Source organism: Nycticebus coucang, chromosome 11 (assembly GCF_027406575.1).
Source record: "Nycticebus coucang isolate mNycCou1 chromosome 11, mNycCou1.pri, whole genome shotgun sequence".
Lineage (NCBI taxonomy): Eukaryota > Metazoa > Chordata > Mammalia > Primates > Lorisidae > Nycticebus > Nycticebus coucang.
Window position 1 is genome coordinate 108,527,426 of NC_069790.1, and position 17,020 is coordinate 108,544,445.

The window sequence follows — 17,020 nt, forward strand, 5'->3', positions numbered from 1 at the left end:
ACATGTACTAAGAGAAATTCTGGAATGACCTCTCTTGAAAATCTGTAAGGAAAATGTCAGTAGTCAGGTTTTTGTTTTTTTGTTTTGGGGGCGTTTTTTTTGGCTGGGGCCAGGTTTTAACCCACCACCTCCAGTATATGGGGCCAGCGCTTTACTCCTTTGAGCCACAGGCACCACCCAAGTAGTCAGGTTTTTGCAGTGCATCTGTAATAGTCTTATGTGGAAGGGGAAGGATAAATCACAGAACTGTAGGTTTTGCCTAGTCCTATAATATGTGAGAATATCCTCTAATGGAGCAACAATAACCTTGTCCTTGAGCAACTAGTTGTCTTCCAAAGCTAAGGGTCATGATGGTGCTACTTTAATTGGCATTTGGAATTGTGTTTCAAGAAATCATTGAAACTTCTGAGTTAAACTTATGAAAACTGACTCACCTGGTTGCCTCCACTCTTGGGGTTCACAAATACAAGCAGGGGTTTCATGAGAGGAGAAGAGATAGGTTTTATCATAAAAGGACGACCTTTGTTTTCCTGCTGAAAGAAGCAAGCAACACTGTTAGGACAACACATCCAGGGCTTGGGAGGCAGCCCCAAAGCAAAGGAAATGGGAGACCACCACCATCATCACTACCTAAAAACCCCTCCAATTTGTCTCACAGGGCTGATTCTCAGTAGGACCTTCTATGTAAAACTTGGCACAAACTATCTCAAATTATAATTTGCTTCTGAGAATTAGGCCATGCTTTTACTCTTACTATGTACTCTAAACATTCCAGAAATGTTAGCATTTATCTTTGTCGTTATTATCATCTTTGGGATAACATTTCCCACCAAGTAGAGAGGTTAGAGTTTCAGAAGTTTGTTTGTTTGGTTGGTTTGGTTTTAAGGGACAGTAAGAATTCCAGTGAAATTAGAGTGTAGTGAAGGACAACAGGGTGATAGGACATAGAGCTAAAGACTAAGTTGGGGCCAGATCATGCAGGACAGAGTAGGCCAAGGAAAGAAAACTGCATTTTCTTAGAAGGTAGCTCTGAACACTTACTTCCGTTCCTCTTTTACTAACTTTTCTTTTAAAGCTTGTTCTCTTCTTCTTCCGATTTGAAGCCTTCAGGGAGTTCTGTAGGGAAAGAAGGAAACGCCTGAGCTCAGAGGCAGCCAGCCCAAGGGTTCTCCCATGCAGACCCATGTAGGAGATGATGGCAGCACATGCTGTTCAACTGCATGCTCTCATGCTTTGACACTTCCAAGCCACTGTTCATGGGTAAGCCACAGACAGAAATCAGTCGAGTGCTTCAGAGTGAGCAGCTGCCTCTCCACCACACGGGGAGGCGGGGAGTTAGAACCTCAGAGGCTTTCATGGACTCACATGACAACACATGTTATACCTGCCAACCCTCCCAGTAAAAATGGAAGAATCCCAAATTCTCTGAGGGGCTCCAGTCTCCCGCCCAACCAGGTCCGTCTCCCGCCCAACCAAGTTCAAGTTCATCTCCTGGTATGGAGATCACCTATGTGAAAATGTAAAAAAGGAGGCCATTTTTCATGTTTTCCTTTTTCTTTGCTTTTCTCTGTTTACTTCTTTTCATGATACGTACTACTAATAGTCATAAAATGACTCCTTATCGACCCAAGTGGAAATTTATGATGTTTTCTCAGCCTTGATGTCTGACTTTTAAAATGTAGAGATATAATACTCACCTTCAGTTAGCTATAATAGTGGGGTAGAGATCTTTGCTCTTGCTTTCTCTGTCTAAAGACCCACTGGTTTAAAGTTTTCCCTCCCCTGATAACTTTGACTTTTTTCTTCTCATAGAAATGCCTCAAAGTTGTTGAAATATAGCAACCCCAAATTTACTTTCCCTGTCTTCCTCTTTCCAGAATTTTTATGGATCACAACTTTGGGATTACTTCACCTAACCATATACTATTAATATTTAACATGATGTTTTGAGAAGAACCTGTCTAACACATCAGTCAAACTCACTGGTTCAAGAAAAGGCAAAAACAGATTTAATTAGTGAAGAGTCAATCAGTAATTAGACTACCATCTTTACAAAGCCAAAATATTACTGACCACATAGCAGATGTTTAGCAAAGTGTCAAAAGCCTGAAATAAAAAATTCTTAAAGGTATATGGAAGTATATACATATACATTGCTTGAGCAGTTAAAAAGGATTGCAAGCAGCTGAAAGAAATCTAGATAATCTATTCTTCTACTTTTAATTTAAGAGTATTCTTTTTTCTTAGAACATTCAAAAGAAACTTTAAAATACATATAGTAGTACATTCAAATTAGCAAGATATAAACTATTTAGCTTTTTTTTTTTTTTGGTAGAGACAGAGTCTCACTTTATGGCCCTCAGTAGAGTGCCGTGGCCTCATACAGCTCACAGCAACCTCCAACTCCTGGGCTTAAGCGATTCTCTTGCCTCAGCCTCCTGAGTAGCTGGGACTACAGGCGCCCGCCACAACGCCCGGATATTTTTTGGTTGCAGTTTGGCCGGGGCCGGGTTTGAACCCGCCACCCTCCGTATATGGGGCCGGCGCCTTACCGACTGAGCCACAGGCACCGCCCACTATTTAGCTTTTATTTTTTCATGACATGGGTTTGAAAAAAAGTTAAGTTGATTTATTTGTGACCTGTGTTTACCACAGAGGAAGGAAACATTCAAGTACCACCATATGTCCCATGATTTTTCTTCTCCCATCAGGTTAACGTAAAGTACCTTCAGAATCACAGAGTTTACCAGAAAAAGGGAGAGCTAGAAGATCATGGGTGCTTTAGACCTCCGGAGATTCCTCATCACTCCCTGTTGACTATTCTTCTCCTGAAAATAGATCTCCAAGTTTCTGACTTTCTGGTTCAATGGATCTTGTATCATGCCCCTCACTCGCAAAAATTTTGCATTATAAAAGTATTTGCTATATTTTAATAAATTTCAGTTAGTTTAAAAGTGAAGAAAAATGATGTGGAATCTTTCAAAGTGTAATCAGCCAAATACAATCCAAAAAGAATGCTGGAAAAAACTACTATGCTGGCCACAGCAACATCTATTTGGTATTAATGAATGATGCTGTAAGTGGCCTTCAACTGTCACTGCACTTTGGCATCACCCAAGAGCTTTTTAGAAATGCACGTGTCTGGGCCCCATCAAATAGTCTTCTTTAATCTGTTTGGGGTGAAGCCCAGCAAAGTTACTTTTTAAAAGCTCCCCAGACAATTCTATGATGTAACCAGGGCTGAGAACCTTTGTTTAAAGGAAACAGAATGAAGTGAGGAGACATGTAAGCAGACGACCCATATAAGGGAAAAGAGTCTCGTATAAATTCTGAATATCCTTGTTATTAGATCTGTGATCTTGACCCAATTAGTCAAACTTTGATATAACAGTTTCTGAATTTTAAAATGAAGGTGATAATACCTACCTCACAGGATAGTTGTGAAGTTTAAAGGAGGAAAGTTATGTGAAGCGGTTAGACTGGTATCCATCTCCTGATAAGCACTTCAATCAATGTTAGTTGCCTCATTCTCAGCTGCATACCCATCCCCCACACCTACCACAAATGCCTGGTACACAGTATGCACTCAGATCATCGTTGAAATGACAAATAAATATTATTGTAATTCACAACACTTACTGAGTCTCTCCTGATTTTGTAAAAATACATCCTTAGAAAGTGAATGCTTACCCCTAACTTCTTTATAGTTTTACCTCATTTACTTCCAAGAGATATGCAGAATGCCAAGTATTTGCAGGAATACACTATGGGCCTTGGTGCTTGGTGGGACTCAATAATTAAACTCCAAGAGGCAGGTCTACTGCATAAGGCTAAGATCACTTCTAAAACTTCTCTAATCATAGAACTCATAGTATTTCAGGTGATTTTGATTACCAAGCACATCGGGGAACACAGAGCTAGAAAAACACATCAAAATAAGGCTTAATGTCTGAAAACAGAGCAGGCAAGGAACTCAACTCTTACAGGGAACAGACACACAAAACAGCCTTTGTTTTACACACAAGTAGCAAATACAAGTGCTTCTGAACCTCACCGAGCCAAATGCATCTGAGGCCTTCTTCACTTCACAGAACAAGAAGTGGGCAAAGACCAAGCCCAGTGGTTGACTTACAGTACCTGGGTGCTTCTATGTGAGCTCTGAGTAAGCTTATAGCCCTACGGATAGGCAAACAGCAAAAGATAAACAGTGTGGAATTTCCCAGCGCACCTCAAAATTCCCAAGACTCTATTTAGGTGTAAATGTGTGTCTGTGTCTACATAAAGGACTTCATTTAGAAGGCAGCATATCATTCAGTGAGAAGCAGATGAGTGTGAAAGAAGATTTGGGATGTGATTTAACCATGACAAAATAAATCACCTACTCTCGCTAATCTGCAGTATCATTTGCCATGCCCAGGTTAGTATTGTTGGGAGAATTGAAGAAAATAGAGTGATTTTCAAGAATGTAAAAATTACGCTAAGAAGTCATTATGCCACATTGTTGGTGATAACGCTCAAGAAAGCTTTAATACTTGCCTTATGTTCTAAAACAAAGCATCTCTGTTTTATCAAGGGCAACTAACTCAGTGACACAAAGGGTTCACTTTGCAAGATCAAGACCTGCAAAGCATTGAAACACTGAAATCTTGTACCCTTATTTGGGTTTTTGCATTCTTCTGATTCCAACAACAGTCACCCCATAGACATTCTGTGCCCACTTTTGTTAAAGATCTAAGAAGAGATAAAGGCTTCCTGTTTTCTTGTGCCAGGTATCAGGGCAATCTTATCTCACCACAGAAATAATCCTATCAACAAAATCCTCATCATAGTTATGACTCCTTCCTGGGCTGTTAAGAAATACTTTTAGGTGAATAACTCAACTATGAATGAAACTTCACTATCTTTTATTACTCTTCAGAGATTTTCCCAGGTTATGGGATCACAAATGACTGGTTGTAATGACAGATGTCAAGAGGAGAGGTGTCACTTTTTGATCTCCAATAAAGTCTTCTCCCTTCATATACTGGACAGAACTCTTGATAGATAATAGGAGAGTCATGGACTTGGTCTATTAAGAACATTTTCACTCTGCTCTGCCTCCATTGTACCACTGGAGAAAAGGTTGTTCTGAGGATGAACAGGCAAAAAAATAAAGAAAATTCTTTGCAAAAGTTAAGGACAAGGTCTCAACAACTCCAATTAGGTATATGTGCCATGTTTGACTAAATCACAATGAGTATTAATTAAATTTTAGAACTCACCAAAGGAAATGGCTTGGCCAATTTTGAGGATAATCTACAGGATATTTTTGGTCACTGCACAAAATTAGCTATTATAATTCATGAGTCCCAGCATCTTAAGAAGATTGTGCAATTGTAAAAGAAAAACAGACACACACAAAAGAACTATCATGAAGAAAACCTATACATAGATAGGAAGGAATAAAAACAGCATTATTTATAAGTAGAACATCAGAAACAATATAAATATCTAGCAGTAGGGAGATGGATAAGTTAACTGTGATCTATCCATAGTATAAGCTATATACAGTAAATCAAAATGAATTAAGTCTATATGTACTAATACAGATTTTTCCTCAAGATTCTTTTTTTTTTTAATCTAGGAAAAGCAAATTATAAAACATTATGTGAAGAATGATGCCATTAAAAAAAATCCTTACACTCAAAATGTTCTGGACCTTTAGAAAAGGTTCTATATCTTTTCTATGGGTACATTTCTATGTAGAGTAAAAACTCTGTATAGATATATAACTGAAGAGACAAGGAAGATGCTTATAGTTTTGTTTCTTTATTTGTTTGTTTTTCTATTTCATAATATTAAGGGGGGTGAGTGAATTGCATAAGGCTGAATTCAAAGATTTTATTGTGCCCAATTAGCAGAGTCATGTACATTATATCTGATAGGTAAGTTTTTATCCCTTACCTGGACTGGTATAGTTTTAAGCATCAGTAAAAGAATATTTTCTTTATGAAAAATCAAATTTTTGAGGGGAGAATGTTTATGTATTACTCATATTATTATAAGCTAAATAATAAGCTAAAAGATTGAGTTATGTCTTTCTTTCGAAGAAGCCGGATAATTCCAATTCAGTACTATGAGGTCACAATGGACCCTATTCAGGAAAGAGGATGGAATATTCATTTCATGTTCTTCCTAGCACACTATAAAAGCCCTTTGAGATTAATAGGAAAGTCAGAAGACAGGGACAGTTTGCAAAATATTTACTTCTCTGTGCCTTACATTCCTCAGCTGTAGAAAGGAAATAAAAAGACAACTTTTATAGGGTACAATGATGACAAATTGAGATACTAAATGTAAACTTTTTTACATTTTTCTAACATATATAAAAAGCATATGATGAATGTTAGTTAGCTCTTCTTCTTCCTGCTATTGCAGTGTCCTGAATCACAGAATATAATACAAAGGTACATGCTGGATGATGACTTTGGACTTTGCATCCAGACTATGAACTGTAAATACTATCTCTTGTTAAAAGGCACCGGGACGCCTCAGAGAAATGGCTAATTCCAGGTATGAATAGGAAATGCACAAGACACAAGACCATCCTGGGACGTGGTGTCATATCTAACACCAAGAAAGCTATCAAAAACCTTATGGCTCATGACAAATGGAGACAGGAGTCACCTAGAAGAGCTTCCAACTGGTCAAAAATGCAACAATAAGAATGTTAGAGGCATAATGATGGCCATGAATAAATCATATATATATATACAAATCATGATTATGTCATCTCATAATGATATTGTCCAAAAAGACAACCACTGCCATGATTCTTAGCCACCTATAAAAGTTGCTCAGGCATCAGTATATTGTTTTAAAAATTTACAAATAAGTGCAAAAATTCAAACATTTATTAGGTATTAGTTAGTGATAAGGGAGCAGTCTCTTTACAGAAAAATCATACTAAAATGTGAAAAACCAAAATTGGAAAACCACCTTTTGACCATCTCTAGTGAAATAATAGATTTCAGCAATAATCCTTACTGAATAACGCAATAGGTAAAAGGCTAACAAAGAATGTTATGATACGTAGATTAGGGTGATGTTTTCCAGACCCCTGATCAATCCTAACATTACTAAGAGTGAGACAACTGATATCCTTCATGTTCCTGTGATGGCATCCTGATAGCAGTACACAGGGCCTCTTTTACCAGAAAGTTAGACCTGAATCTTACCAAGTTCCTGCATCTAAGTATTAGTCTACAAGAAATATGGGCAATAAGGGAAATCATTTTAAACTACCATAAGGATACATCAGTCAAAATCAAAATATGAAAAGTCACAGGTAAAATGACTCAATGTATTTGGCAAAATAACACGAAAAATTGAAAAATAAGAGCGTAATGGTATAGATTAAAGAAGACTTAGATAAATCAACAAAAGGCAGTTGTAGGCTATGGATCCTGATTTTAAAACTAGTAAAAAATATATATATTTGAGAAATATATATATGTATGTTTAAGAAATCATTAATTTTCATGGGTAAGAAAATGATATTTGGTTAGTTTTTTTTAATGTTACTATCTTTTAGAGAAGCAAATGAAGTATTTATAAATGAAATAATATGCTAAGATTTGCTTTAAAATACTCTAGCAAAATAAAAAAAGGAAGGAGGAAGCTTGCACTTCCAGGAACAGGGGTAGATGAGATGGGTGCAGGAAGAATGGGATGGGGCTATGAGGAATCCTTGTGGTGATAAGATGTTCTGGATCTTGACTGAATCAATGTGAGTATCTTAGTTGCGATATTGTACTATAACTGAGAGTGCTATTACCACAAGGAGAAACTCAGTAAAGGGTATGAGGCATTCCTCTGTATTATTTCTTATAGATGTATGTAAATTTCAAAATAAAATGTTGAATTAATAAAAACAAAACAGTGTGGCAGAGGACAGATCGAGCAAAAATGGCAGAAAGTTGATGGTGACAGAATTCATTATAATCTTTTCTCTTCCTTCATTTGCATGAACATTTCCATAACAAAAAAGCTGAAGGTTTAAAAAAGTAAACAATAACAATTCCTAACAGGTAGTGTCTCCAGACTTGCAAAATCCCATATCACTAAGTCATCCTACACACTCTTGCTAGCAGTCTCCTTCTAAAACTCTGTTTTTAACTCTACCAGCCCTTTGCTTGAAAGGGAACCTACTACTTCAGGACAAAGTTCATATGTATCAAAAATACCTTTGCTGCCAAGCCCAAGTTTCCCCTTAAGGTCTCTCCTTGCAACAACACACGGCTCTTCATAGCAAAGATCATGTGTTTTATCACAATGCCTAGTAGCCTTCCTCATACAATCTGGGTTTCGATGAAAAAGTGTTGAGTTAACTGAGTGAATATTCAGTACATGTAAAGCCTTGGAGAGATTATTTAATTTTAGTAAAAAATAAAAAAGTAGAGAGTGTTGAAGAGATTTAAAAAATAAAAATTGCAAATCAGTACATTTGAATTCCAGACCACAGTACTAGGTTAATTTCCTTTGTCACTTTGGGCAACTCATTGAACATTTCTTGGCATTGGGGTCTAAAATATAAAATAAAGGAAGGACTAGACTCCCCACTTTTTAACATGTGGGTACTGTATTTGCCTCTGGCAGAAATATCCCAAGGGCTTCCATAGATTATAACTTGGAAAGGTTATTCCTAAACAGTGGCTAAACTTTATATATTAATAAAACACACTGAGCAAAACTGTATCCCTGAGCCACAGTTCTTTAAACAAAACCAAGTCAATGAGAATGAATTGCGCAATGACTCTGGAGACCACAGGAAGTAGGACCATCTTATCTTTTAAAGCAGGATTTAACATTTGATAAATCTTGCTAAAGTACCTATACCCTAGGGGACATACAATGTCTTTCCTCATAGCATACAAAACACCCGCCAAGATTAACTTGGAGCTAACTGTAAAAGGACAAAGGCAGAAACATTTTCTATCCTAGATTATGACTTTGTTGAGAAACCACCAAGGTTTCCCGGAACATTGCGGTAGAGATTCATTAAGACAGGAAGCACACTGAGGAGAACACAGAATGAGATTAGGTGTTATGAAAACAAACTGCACTTTGCCTTTAGAAAAGAGTGCTGCTCTCTAAACAGGCCTTGTGTATTCAGAAAGGTCATGCCCACTTCAGGTTGGAAGTGGCAGTCATGGTTATTAAACAGGGAAGCCTGCAGAGTTTGCCCTCAGACTGACTCCCTGGGAATGCCCAGGTTGGAAGAGAAGAGAGTTGCCTACGAATCAGCTGTCCCAGTCACATCTGTGCTAGTACTCCATAAAACGTGGGAAAACTCAAAAAGAACTATCTTAGCACATGAATGAGGAGGCCACATTCCTGCTTGAGCACTTTGATTTCTGCTCCCATGAGCGAGCCCAACGCAGTAAACTGATCGGCCACATGGGGCCTTGGGGTTGAGTGAACAGAGGTCACAGGAACCCAAAGACTAGTCAGGGCAAGAAAGCAAGAAGCAGCAGGTAATTTTTCCCTGCACTGGCCCAGCAGCGCCAGGGTCCTGGCAGTTACCTGAGGTTTCTTCACCTTAATGATCCAGGTGGGTGGGACAATCACAGCAGCGTGAGCCCCCAGGGAGCAGGGTTCTTCAATGTGATGCAGCATGAAGCAGGTCACCTTATTGTGGAACTGAAGAGAAAGACAGGCCAGTCACCAACTCTGGGCACAGGAGAATGCCGCAGGGAGAAGGAGTGAGTACCATGCACACACTCGTGCCTGCACACATGCACACGCCAGCCCCACACGCCGGGACACATGCTGTTCATTACCACCCAGCCAGCTCCAGGATTTTACAAACCAGGTTCCAAAGTTATTCCAGTTTTTGAACAACTGATAACCAGAAAAATCAGTCTAGCAGGATGAAGCCTGCTAAAACATTCTAATCCTTTAATGGTATATTTACATAAAGATGTTAAGACTCTTGGAGGGTTCTAGTAATCCTAACTTGGCACACAGTTTTGTTCCCCTTAACTTGTGCTGGTCCCTTACTTGGTTGATTTGGGATAATGTCAAGAAAGAAATGTAGACAAAGCAGAAAGGCAATGCCTACCATCTCTTTGTCTGTCATAAATATAAATCTTCCCAGGTCATCTTTCCAGTGTAAGGAAGCAGGAAAGAACATTATGTCTCTTCTAGAGAGTTAATCCCAGAGGTAACAGTACACAGAGATTGCTTCTGCTGGGTTTGTCTGGGGCCACTAAAAAAATACAATGGCCCTATTACTCTCAGCAAGTCTAAAGCAATTTTTGCTTTTCAAAGGAAGTAAATGTAGACTAATCATCAGAACAATATTGCAATATTAAGGGCATAACTCTGTACTCCAAATGCGACACTCAGACTAGCGATTTTAGGCCAATCGCATTTCCAGTCATCTTTTCTATGACTCTACAGTGATAGTGATGTATGGTAACATTTATTTTCTAATAAACATAAGTCAACATTATTTAATAATTATGGTTTAAATTATGATTTAAATTTTAATCATGGGGATACTTAAAAATTTAACCTCAGTTTCTACTTGGATTGTACTTAATGTGACCATATAATTTACCATGTTAACTGCAACAATTTTAAAAGTGAAAAAGATCACTGGTAATAATTATGTTGGAACAACAGACACAAATTAGGGCTATCTTGGGAAAACTGGCAAGTAGCACCCTAATATGTTAGGTACCATCACAGAGATTTTATTTTCCTTTCTGCATATCTTTAAGGTCTTCTGTGATCTGGTGGTTAATTTTCAGTCAGTCAATTAAATCTAAAATACTAATTGATAAAATAATAATATTTTCTACTGCCAATTATTTGTGATATGAAATTCACAGATAATTGCTATTTGAAAACTTTCAAAACTGGTTTGGGGAGGGGCAATTAAAGTAAACCCTCAAATGCATGATCGCTGCATTTCTATAATAGGAAGGATCTCAACTCTCAATTTTTACTTGAGTAATCTCTAATCTAGAGACTCAAAGCTACATTCAAGATTGCACGGCTTTTACATGGTGGAGTCAAGATCTGAACCCAGGAAATCTAGCTCCTGAACCCAGTGTTCTTTCTCCTACACCATAGAAGATGCTTATTTATTTGCTTGTTTGACATCAAGTACCCTAGAATGGTTTGACCTATATGTATTGTCAAAATTTATATCCTCACTGTAATTTGTGTACAAATGTTTTGTTATTTATAGTACCTAAAAAATCACCTTCTACTCTCGGAAACACAAAGATTTGAGGAACTGACCAAAACTCTACCCACAGTGGCCAAGTGAAAGTTCAGCCTTTGTAGCAGTTTGATTGGACTACAGATTGATGAAAAGAGCACACACATGTTCATTGTGTGGGATTCGATTTGCAAATAATGGACCTTGGATAAGCCATCTCACCACAGCCTGGTAGCCACACAGGGTATGAGCAGACGTAGCCCATGTGAGCACACTACTGTCTCACCACATAGAACCTGGGAACCCACAAAGCAGGAGCACCGTTAAAGACCCTGGACACCAGATCTGCTTCTTCCTCCCCAAACGGAGCTACTGCCTTGACGATATAAAATTTTCTTCAAGAACTAGCATGGCCTTACGCTTGTGAACATGTTCTTGGACAAATTTGCAGCAATCATTTGTGTCACGACTAACTGAAAGGAGATGGAAACACCAAGAACAGAACATGCAGGATGAGGATGCAGCAATCCTGAGCATTCCAGATCACTGGATCCCTCCCTGGGACAGCAAGTTCTCCTGACATCTGCCGGGGGACTTAGGAAAAGTACAATAGCAATAGAGCCATAGAGAGATTATTAGGTCAAACTACACGGGACTGCCAAAATTCAAGTGGCTTTGACCCATGAAAAATGCTAATTTCACATTTCAGCTAAACACATCTATTCCAGCATGCAGTGGCCAGTGTGGCTACTTCAATCCAATGTGTGTAAAGCTTGAGGTTTCCTGCAAATCATTGACCTGGCTGAAACACCATCACCCTTTCTTTACAGGTCCCCTATGCAATGAAAGGACTGTGAACCCTAATTCATATAGTGATTCAAATGGTAGCTAGACAGATTAGAGCAGGGGTCAGCACACATTTTCTACAAGGGCCCAGAGAGTACATAACCTAAGTTTATAGGCCCATGCCTCTTTACTGAAATTACTCAACTCTGCCACTGTAGCATGAAAAGTGGTGTAGACAATACTTCTTCAGCCACAAACAACATATAAATAACTGGTCGTGGCTGTGTTCCAATAAAACTTTATTTAATTAAGCAGCAGCCAGACTTGGCCTATGGGCTGTGTTTTGCCAGCCCCTGAGTTAGACATTGTCTGGTAGAAGAAAGAACAGGTGCATAGGCAAACATAATAAAACGTACGATCTGGCAGGGACAGAGGAATTAAGTACTAAAAAGAAAGTGAAGAAAAGACAACAAAGAAGAAAAGTAAATGGGGAAATTACCATCAGATCCTAATGAATATATGTTTTTCAAATTCAAGAAAGAACAACATTTCAATGCTCATACAGACAAGTGTAACAGTGTCTAAATCTGACAAGGGATACAGGAACCACTCTCTTCATCCTAACTCTTAGCCCCCTAAAAAAGTCACCAAAACCAAAAGGTCAAAGACAGCTGTCCCCCTGTGTTAGAGGAGTCTCTCATGCTGTGCGTTGTGTCGTTGGTAATCTTATACCTTTCTACCATAGAAGGAGTTCTTAGCAATCAACTACATAAAAGAAATAAACATGGTCTAGGAGTGAGAAGCCCTCAATTCTAGTTCCAGTATCACAGCTAGGGGAGGATTTTCCAGTCTTAATCCCAAGCTTCAATGTATATAAAACATAGTTGTGAATTTATCTCTATAATTTCTCCCCACTCATACATGCTATTATTCTTTCTTCCTCTAAGGTCCTATATGAGAAAAGCAATACATTAAATTAATGATCCACCTATAGATGGGGACTCAAGTAATGTCATTAAGTGCTTTTTTAATAAAACGTGAGCCCGCTTTGGTTCATTTCACCCCAAACTTACCGCCTGCTTGCACCAGGAACAGCTGATAGCCACAATCTCTTTACTGTGGAAAGAGAACTTTTGCTGGAAACCCTGGAATATTAAGACAAGAGACAGAATTTAAAACCACCTCAATCAAAGCACACATTACCCTCCTGAAATTCAATGATGCGAATAAGGCAGAATTGCCAGCCACCACTGGTAGTAACTACAAGTGCAAACGCCACGTTGAACACTACACTCTCTCCTTTCCATCTCTGAAGCATCCGGAGTGTAAGAGAGAGGAGGCACCGATATTTCCTAGACCACTAACTATTCAAAGTCAGACACACAAAAAAGGCTTTTAAAAAATGTAGTGCTGATATGTTTTTATTGCAAGCAAAGTAAAAGCCACTATCAGCTTTCATGGTCCTGTATAACAATCACCATCCATCTCAGAGGCTCTGTAAAGCTTCAGCCTCTGCGAACCCTGAAGAAGAGAAATGAAATGTCAGAGACACCGTATCTAGAAGTCAGGGTCTGGGAGAAGCCCAAGGGTGTAGTAATACATTCAAACATTTCATCATCCCCTGGGGATGTCTGCACTCAAAACAAGTAGCTTTTAATTGTTATTCCTCACCAGCAAGCAGCAAAGGGATCAATGAAATAGCAAATGCAGCCATCTTAGATGAACAAACACCGACTTTCCCATCAAGAACGGAAAAGATGCTGCTGCTGGTCCCAAATAATTATCACAGAAAAGTACGCAAGACTACTCAAAGGAATTGTTTTAGCCTTGCCACAGCTCCTCCATTTCTCTCTGCCTGTGAAATCTAAACCTACACAAACAAATTCAAAGCGATGACATAAATAAATGTCAAAACGGGGCTTTTGTAAGGTGATCAAAAGAAAACAGAAAGATGTGATGGGAGGAGACTATTCAAGGAACTGGTTGCAGAATTAACTCTTACCTAATACGTACAGATAATTTTAAGTTTAAAAAATCAGTTTAAATCAATTAACACATTTTTAAATAGTGCCACAGTCGCGTTTGGAAGTGCCCCTGAGCCCTGCCTATCTGCAGGGATTTATGTACTGTACTGTTGAGCATCTCCTGGTTCTCCAGTGCACCCTCCCAGTTCTCTCCTGCCTCCCCAGCCTGCTGCCTGTGCACACAGGACCAGGACCTGTGTCAGTGCTCCATGCTATGGGATTCCTCCTCTAATTCTTCTCTTCTTCCCCAACTTCAAACATCACCTCCAGACACAAAACCTCTCCTAAACTCGCTTGGATTTGGGAAAATATCTCCATCAACATCCCTTTCTTAACAACCTACCATTTTCACTCTCTGTGTAGAAAAGAGCTAAAAAAAAAGCCAAAGCCTGAGACCCTTATCCTTAGGAAGGATGCTTGCAAGGTTGGCCCTTGGTTAGCATCAGGAACCTTGGATTTCAGGAGGGTTTATCCAGTTCCCAGAACTGTTAGAAGCAGCTCACTGGGCCTAAACCAGTACACACAACGTGGTTTATGCTGAACACCTGCTTTCCTTCTGGGACTCAGGAATTTGGGGATGTGCTATGCAGAGGGTGCTTATGTGAACAATCCTCAGTGAAAACCCTGGGGGGCAATGAGTCCTTACTGAGAGGGACAGGCAGCAGCGCACAACACCAACACATTGCTGGAGGAATTAAATGCATCCTGTGTGGACTCCCTGCGAAAGTTTAGTGGACCACAGTATTAGGTGTGTGGTTGTTTTTCAAAGATGATGCCAAATGACTCACTATGAGATACAATGGCACCAAAAATGCAGAAAGGACTTCTCGTGGCAAACACTTGAAAATTTCTTCATCATCCATCAAGCTACTTTGGAGGGAGCAATAAAAAACATGGATAAAACTTCTCTTTAGAGCTATAGCAACACTGTATGGCCACTGTGTTAAGAAAGAGGCAAGTAGCTAAGGGCATGTGTGCAGAAGCTGGAGGGAAGGACATGAGCACTCTGGATTCCCTTACCAGGACCCTGCCCAGCCCAGTGTCATGTTCCACTGACAGTCACTTAATATCTGGATTTCTGCTCTTTTCAAATTTGACTCTCTATGGATAGTCTGTTTCTCCTCCTATTCTCCACTATGCCCTAAACACTGTCACCAGTTTCAAGACACTTACTTGAGACTTCTTTCCTTACAGATTAACAGAATAAACTTGGAGTTCAGGGCCATCCATAATCTCCCCACCAAATTGCTTACATCAATCTCCCCTAGCCCTGCCTATTATATATTCCTGTCTATGGTGAGACAGGCTATTTATATCCCACAACAGGCTTTATTCTTTTATATTATCTTTTTTTTTTTTTTTTTTGGCCATAACAGTTTCTTCATTTTCAACTGACCATCTAGAAAGCCATTTGCATGTAGTATTTAAATGCTACTTCCTATTACAAAACCTAAAAGTCTTCCAAAATTAGCTTAACGCCCTGCACTCTCTCCTTGCCACTATAAGCCTTGCCACCTGTATCTGTCACTGCCATCATAACTACTGTCCTACATGGCTGACTGTTTTATGTGTACACACATATTAGCTCTCCGATGGAACTGTGATCTCTTTGAAAGCAGTTAATCCTTGTATAGTTCTCAGCAACTGAGCATAGTTCTTTGAAGACAAGGCATGTTATTTTCTTTTCTTTTCTTTTTTTTTTTTGCAGTTTTTGGCTGGGGCTGGGTTTGAACCCACCACCTCCGGCATATGGGGCCAGCGCCCCACTGTTTAGAGCCACAGGCGCCTCCCGCATGTTATTTTCTTAATAGTTGAAAAAGAAAGTTGCTGTTACTACATCATGATCCAGTTACAAACTATGTGTTGTCCAGACTTAAAAAACTGCTCCCACACCTCCTGAAAATGTGTCTCCTTAAGGCGCTCTAAAGCAAAAAAACTAATCCTATAAACACTGCAAACGTGCTAGGATTCTAATGTCCATTTCTAAGTCTGTAATACTGAAATGCTGTGTGGCTGAAAATCAATGCAGTAGAATTTGTGGCAAGACAGAAGTAGCCACAACTAGAGGTCTGATAAATGTTGTGGTTTCAAATACACTGTTGAGTCTTAAATGGTATTATCATTCCATCAGCTTATACATCAGATGGCTGTAAATTGTACATCAAATCAAAGTCAAGGAGAGATGGCAAGGCTGAGAATAGTTTCTGGATTTTCTTGTTGACTGGTAATCTTAGACAAATCACTTAACCCTTCTCACTTCCTCCTCTACCTAAAAATAGGAATAATAATGCAAACCTCTCCTATACCACTAGGTGATTATAAGCATCAAATGAGGCCATGCATTTGAGAAGTATTTCTATAGAGAGGGAGAGTACTTCCTTTCACAGCCAAGATCGATTAAAAGGAACTTCTCACTTAACCCTTCTCACTTCCTCCTCTACCTAAAAATAGGAATAATAATGCAAACCTCTCCTATACCACTAGGTGATTATAAGCATCAAATGAGGCATGCATTTGAGAAGTATTTCTATAGAGAGGGAGAGTACTTCCTTTCACAGCCAAGATCGATTAAAAGGAACTTCTTTCACCACCTTGCTGAGAAAGTCTTCTGATGTCTAATAAGGGACTAAGAGATGCTCTATTCGATCGTACAGGCCGAGTGCATTCAGCCCTTCCTCTCTACTGAAAATTGGATCCTGGTTTCAGGAGGAAAACAGATGCAATCCACTTTGGTACTGGCAGCCAGGCTGATAAACAAACAAGGCCAATCAAAACTGGGTCACTGGACATTATGCTTATGAGAACTGTGTCAGGTCCCTTGGAAATGAGCCTGGTGGTAATCAGCGGGCTCTGTGCTTTGTTTTGGAGTCCAGTCTGGCAGAGTGGCAGCAACCCTGGCTCCAGGATCATCATCTAACACAGAGACATAAATAGAACCACACCAGAGCCTCCAGAGACCCAGTTCCCCAGACCACCTGCTGTGAGAAGATTCTGGACG

General features: G+C 39.3%; 1 protein-coding gene across 4 annotated transcripts in view; it reads right to left on the reverse strand.

Annotated features, from left to right (window-relative positions):
• The window catches only part of DGKI (diacylglycerol kinase iota), a 438,324-nt gene that overhangs the window by 218,426 nt on the left and 202,878 nt on the right, over positions 1–17,020 (reverse strand). For 3 of the 4 annotated variants that reach the window (XM_053553913.1, XM_053553912.1, XM_053553910.1), the window contains exons 7-11: positions 13,072–13,143; positions 9,565–9,681; positions 1,385–1,507; positions 1,042–1,116; positions 435–533 (exon numbers count right to left, since the gene is read on the reverse strand). In XM_053553913.1, the coding sequence (XP_053409888.1) occupies positions 435–533; positions 1,042–1,116; positions 1,385–1,507; positions 9,565–9,681; positions 13,072–13,143 (486 nt within the window). The remainder of the gene's footprint in view (positions 1–434; positions 534–1,041; positions 1,117–1,384; positions 1,508–9,564; positions 9,682–13,071; positions 13,144–17,020) is intronic. The other variant, XM_053553914.1, reaches the window with a different exon arrangement.